The 6,142-nt window shown below is 41.8% G+C and overlaps 1 protein-coding gene across 1 annotated transcript; it reads right to left on the bottom strand.

Moving 5' to 3' along the window:
- Positions 1 to 4,528: 4,528 nt before the first annotated feature.
- LOC149923101 (uncharacterized) lies at positions 4,529 to 5,904 on the bottom strand. Its single transcript, XM_090162346.1, has 2 exons — positions 5,431 to 5,904; positions 4,529 to 5,371 (listed from the first exon to the last, which is right to left on the bottom strand). Exons 1-2 carry the CDS (start codon positions 5,902 to 5,904, stop codon positions 4,529 to 4,531), a joined length of 1,317 nt encoding a protein of 438 aa, XP_090018472.1.
- Between the last annotated feature and the right edge of the window lie 238 nt (positions 5,905 to 6,142).

Below are 6,142 nucleotides of genomic sequence, written 5' to 3'. Positions count from 1 at the left end.
TCCGCTTCGTCTTGCTACTGTGGTGAACAATACGCCGACGCTAACCACTATCATTACACCTGCCCTTTAACTGATTGTTTTCGGTCCAAAATCATAAACAAGGACGGCACCGCCGTCGTTACTAAGGATAACTTTCACTCCTTCTCTACTCTCATGCGACGAGTAGTTTTTAAATTTGATGAAATCACATCTTTGCACACAATTGCTTCTAATTCAATTCTCGAAAACGACTCTGATGATACAAGCTCTATCAGTTCTCCGATCGTTTACGAGACCCAGACCACCGCAACTTTTGTCAAAAGTAAGCTTTCTCTCTGAGATCCTGTGGAAACCGTCCCAAAAGAAACTGACTAAAGTCCTCTGGATATCGGAGACGAAATCTTTGGGAAGGTCAAGAACCTTGAGTATGTGACAAAGCACGGAAGAGCGAGTTGGTTTATCAATAGGACGCGACCGTAGGCCGAGCAAAGATGGCGCAGTCGAAACCACCATCCGAGGACTCGATTAAGACGAGTCGTGAGATCCGGCCAATTCGGTTTTTCAAAATCTGGAGAGTTTCCTAATCGCACACCGAGGAACTTTCCACCGTCCGAGTTCCACGGCATATCGAGGGGGTGGTCAGTTCGGTGACGCCAGGCGCCACACCACAGACCGAAGGATTTGCCGTAATTGACTAGAGCACCCGAGACCTGACGGTATAGGTCTAGGGTGGACTTCAAGATTGGGAATTCCGCGTTAGATCTCAAAAAGGCGTTAAGATCATCAGCGAAAGACCTGTTTACCAGTCACTTATGCGACAATCCCTCGCGAAAGTCGAGTCGCTTCCGCAATAGGCAAAGAAGCGGCTCCAAAAGGACACCCGACAAGAGGCAGCCCTGACGGATTCCGCGACCAAAGGAGATCGGAGAGGTTAAGGAGTTATTTATCCGAATGCGGAAAAAAGTGTCAGTGTAAAGAGCGCGGATCTTGGAGATGAACCCTTTAGGAAAACCGAAACGATCAAGAACTCGAAAAAAGAATTCGTGATCGACTCGGTCAAAGGCCTTCTCCAAATCGATATTGGCAATGGCGAGGGTTTCCTTGTTACGAAAGTTCCCAAAAAATCTCCCGGGTTATTAATAGATTAGTTTCTATTGGATTTGAAATACGGGACCCAAACTTAGAATACAGATAAAGAAGCTTACGTCTGACGCTATGCTTAACCCTTTTGACACGCGCCGAGGATTATTGAGCGTACGCGAATTTTCTTCGTAGTTCCTATTGGATTTGAGATACGGGGCTTAAACTTCAATGTCGGTTTAACCATATAACATGTGCCAAGGCTTATACCTTCGTTTGGATTTAGTTGAACTAGAAGTTTGTTATGACAAATTTCTGTGGGTATACGGTTTTCTGAAGTTCCGAACTCGTGTAATTTAGTCATTTCCAAAATTAAAATATTATGTTTCTGTTTTTTATTGTTTTCATTATTCCATAGGGGTCCAGGGAGTATCAAAATTTTTAAAGTGCTTAGGGCAGCAAATGGGGTTAATCCGCCCGTGGTCTGCTCTACGAGCCAATGGAAATTCTTCCAACTTTAACGGCGTCATTCCACGTCAAATCGACAACTCATGAAACCACGGGTCGGCCGATTCAAATGAAATGCAGCAGTTGCGTAACTAGAGCCCTTCGAAAATAAGTCACTTTTCAAGCTCTTGAAAAGTTAATTTTCACACCCTCAAACGTTTGTATAATAAATTTAAGAATATTTCGATGACTACTATGTAACTCTCGATTTTAGGGTAAAACATAGCGCTGATTTCGAAAACATTGATGTTTTTACCTCTCCGAAGGGACAAAGAGGGGTTATACAATCATCGTGTCTGTCTGTCTGTCTGTCTGTCTGTCTGTCTGTCTGTCTGTCTGTCTGTCTGTCTGTCTGTCTGTCTGTCTGTCTGTCTGTCTGTCAGTGGGTGTGGGTGTGGGTGCGTGCGTGCGTGCGTGCGTGCGTGCGTGCGTGCGTGCGTGCGTGTGTGCGTGTGTGTGTGTGTGTGTGTGTGTGTGTGTGTGTGTGTCGTGACGGTTTCAACTCAGATTTATTGGAAGTCTACGTGTTGTTCACTACCAGATGTCGAATATAGCTATTATACGGTATCTTCATCAAGGGCGAGTGTTGAAATAAAATGAGCGTTAAAGATGCGGCAAGTATTTCGTAAGCGAGAAAAATACAAATACCCTCTGTAGATATTTCTTTCATTAAAATTTGCTTCGTATTATATTTAACTGATAAACTTGTTCACGTTTTATTAGAATCAGTTTTTTTAATTTTAAATATCTTTCGTTTTATTTGTATTTTATTTCGTTTTTTCAGTCGTATATTTTTATCGAGTTGTATACATCGTGCGCTTACACTTATGTTGGTCTGGTTTTTAACTGGGTCGTCATTACTTCGTTATTTATTTTAAACGTTTTCTCGACTGATTAAGATGTTTAATTTGAAATAAAATGAGCGTTAAAGATGCGGCAAGTATTTCGTAAGCGAGAAAAATACAAATACTCTCTGTAGATATTTCTTTCATTAAAATTGGCTTCGTATTATATTTAACTGATAAACTTGTACTATAAATAGGGTTAAATTCAATTGTGCATTGTTTTAGTACGCCCAACTCATTGTTGTAACTACTTAATTTATAATATTCTGAATAAATTAAACTCGGTTGTTTCGTCTCAATTATTTTAATTATAATTAAAATTTTATACCGTGCGGGATTGAACCGGGATTACGTTTTTAGTTAATAACTCTGAATTGCGGAGATATATCTTTAAGGGTCATCTCGAGAAATTAATACCGCTAGGGACAATTCTTCCGAGGAGAGGTATATTTTGGCTTGCCAACTTGTTATATCCACTGACATCCCAGGCCAATACACCACTTCACGAGCTTTACGTAGGCAAGCTTGCACACCAATGTGGCTAGTATGGAGTAGTTTTACTATTTCGGATCGAATTTTTTGTGGAATTACTACTCGAACTCCTTTGAAAATTATTCCATCATCGACGGTAAGGCTTTCTCTGTAAGTCCAATATTGACGAATTTCTGGTGGAGACAGTGGCGTAACTAAGAACTCCGGGGCCCCCTCGTGAAAAACTACTCGGAGCGATTTTAAATAGCACCGATTTTAATCAGAAACGTTTGGGGGGCCCCTAGTTCTCGCCCCCCCCCCCGCGCCGCGGGGTCTGCGGGGTTGCTATTTACGCCACTGGGTGGAGTAACTTTTCGTTTTAATGGCCATCCTTTCACAATAGTGTCACTTAAAACTTGGAGAGTCTCATCGGTAGCTGTAGCTTCTTTAATCTTCTGTATTATTTTTTCGGACACTCGCGCTTAATCTGCGTGGTTTATTTGTTCAAGTACTTTAAGAAATCTCCTTTCTTCTTGCAAATGAAAAATAATCGGGTTCTCGTTATCGGCGTAGGCTTGTTCCGTGTCTGGGAGAGAGACCCTCGACAAACAATCCGCGATGTACATTTCAGAACCTTTTTTGTATCTCACAACGAGACAGTAATTCTGCAATTTCAACTGCATACATTGAATTCGCTTGGGGCGGATATCAATAGCTTGGGAAAAATCGCCTTCAGTGGTTTGTGATCTGTTTCGACGCGTATAGTGTCTCTTCCACACAGGTATTGATGGAATCGCTTGCACCCAAAAACTATAGCCCACGCCTCTTTCTCAATTTGGGCGTATTGTCTCTCTGTAGTAGCCAGAGAACGAGATGCTAGAGGGACGGGTTGGCCGTGTTGAAGTAATGCCACCCCAAGTCCCACGTCACTCGAGTCACACTGAAGTGTCACTGGTTCATTGACATCGTAGTACTGGAACTTGTACAACTAGTTGTTTAACCGTTTCAACGGCTTTAGTGTGCTCTTCGGTCCAAATCCATTTAACCCCTTTCCGACTAAGCTGTCTTAACGGCTCCGTGAAATGAGAAAGTTTAGGTAGAAATTTCGCCAAGTAGGTTACAAATCCAATAAACCTCTGTAAGGATTGCACATTGTTTGGCATAGGCATATCTCTCACCGCCTCCACCTTCGCTGGATCTGGTTTTACACCGTCTGACGTCAATAAGTGACCGATGTATGGTACTTGCGTCATTCGTAGCTTCATTTTTGATTTGTTCAGCTTGAAATTCGTTGAACGAGCGCGTTCAAACAAAGCTCTAAGATTGCTATCATGATCTTTTATGGTCGTTTCTATGTACGCTCCACAGCCTATCACGATAATGTCATCTGTAATATTATCCAATCCTCTGAGACCAAGTAATACTTCATGTTGCCGTCTCTGATATTCGTCAGGAGATGTGGCTAATCCGAATGGTATACGCAATCAGCGATAACGACCAAACGGTGTCCAACACGTAGTGAGTTTACAACTTTCTTCATCCAGTTTGACTTGCCAAAATCCGTCCTTCGCGTCCAGAACGGTAAAAACGCGTGCTTCCGCCATTTGAGGAAGAATTTTTTCGATAGTACGCGTAGGAAACTTTGGTCACTGCAGAGCTTTATTAAGTTCTTGGGGATCTAAACATATTCTTATTTTATTAGGTCTTTTCACGACCATTATACTAGAGATCCAATCTGTAGGTTCAGTTACTTTCGCCAGAACCCCTTTGTCAACAAGTTCAACCAATTGAGATTTAAGAGTTTCTCGCAATGCTACAGGAACGACTTTGCGTGAATGATCTTGTACTGGTTGGACAGTGTGGTCAACGACCAGGTGACATTCTCCTGGTAAACAACCGAGACCTTCGAACACATCTGAATATTCTTCCAAAATTTTCTCCCTGGTAAACGGGCTTGGAAGACTATCGGGCTCCGTTGGAATATTTAATGCATGAACTAGGTCTTCGTCTTGAGGAACATTTATAGTAAGTATACCCAGTTTCTCCGATGTTTCGCCCGACAATAAATGAATTGTGGCTTCTTGCAGCACTTGACAGATGATGTTGTAAGACGTATTTCCATAGACACACTGAATTGTAGCTTCTCCCATCGATTCGATTATATTACCATCATAACAGCGTAGTGTTGAACAACTCGTGCGAAAACTTGTTTTATGAGAAGGCAGCGTATCATATATAGCTTTCGTAATAACGTTGCACGTGGCTCCTGTATCCACTTGAAACTGTATATTATGGATGTCTATTCCGTCCTCTACTTGAAGTGTAGCAAAATATGTCTTGCCTTTGGTCCCAACCGAACTAATGTAATACTCAACTCTGTAGATCGAGTCATCTGAGTCTTGGTCCTGTGATTTCTCGATATAATGGAGATCTTTTCTGCGGTGACTACGTGCCGATTTCGGCGAGTTTTCTGTCGAATCTTTCTTTTCCTGCGCTTTGCAACACTTGTGAAAATGATTTAACCTTTTGCACGAGCTGCACTTCTTACCGAAAGCAGGACAGCTTTGTCTGTTACGTGCATGACGAGTTCTCGTATGAAGTCATCAAGTAAATTTCTAAAATTACAGGACTGAGCAAGTTGTCGAAGCCTGTGAAAATACTGAGCGATGTTCTCCGATGACTCTTGTTTAACAGAGTAAAATACGAAACGCTCATAAATTACATTGCGTTGCGGTTGAAAATGTGCATCCAATGCTGAAATATGATGAACATCATTTGCTTGAGCTGGAGGAATGACTAACGACTGATACACTTGAAAGCAATCTAGACCACATACTGACAAAAATGTTGCTAGTTGAACATTATCTGCGAGATTGTTGATTCCCGTAGCAATCGTATAATTTTCATATTGCGCTCTGAAGAATCTCCCGTTCTCATAGACATTTCCTACGAGCGAGACAGGATTTGGTTGCGGAATTGTTGATCCAATCAGTGGTACATTATTTACTGCAGCATTCGCCATGAGAGGAAACGGCGTATGTCAACGATTTGAAATAAAAGTTCATTTACTATAGACCAGACAGGAATGACCTGGAAAGCTCTTCGTGAGTCCTACTGCACCCGACTCTTCGGTTACCGGAATATTCAACATTGATTGAACCGACGTCAATCTGCCAGAACGAAAATTGGAAAAGTTCATTTTTGGCTAGAGAACGCGAAGATAGAAAAAGAATGTTGGACTAAACTAAAGAAACATAAGT

The sequence above is a fragment of the Leiobunum rupestre genome, chromosome 11 (assembly GCF_980474605.1).
Source record: "Leiobunum rupestre chromosome 11, qqLeiRupe1.1.hap1, whole genome shotgun sequence".
NCBI classification, from domain to species: Eukaryota; Metazoa; Arthropoda; class Arachnida; order Opiliones; family Sclerosomatidae; genus Leiobunum; species Leiobunum rupestre.
Note: the sequence above shows the minus strand (reverse complement) of the source record. Positions and strands in the feature narration are given on the sequence as shown.

Excerpts from the sequence above, each read along its gene's own strand:
- LOC149923101 (XM_090162346.1), bottom strand. The coding sequence starts at position 5,904 with ATGGCGAATGCTGCAGTAAATAATGTACCACTGATTGGATCAACAATT. Across the intron at positions 5,372-5,430 it reads ACAAAGCTGTCCTGCTTTCG|GAAAAGAAAGATTCGACAGA; the intron begins GTAAGAAGTGCA and ends TGCAAAGCGCAG.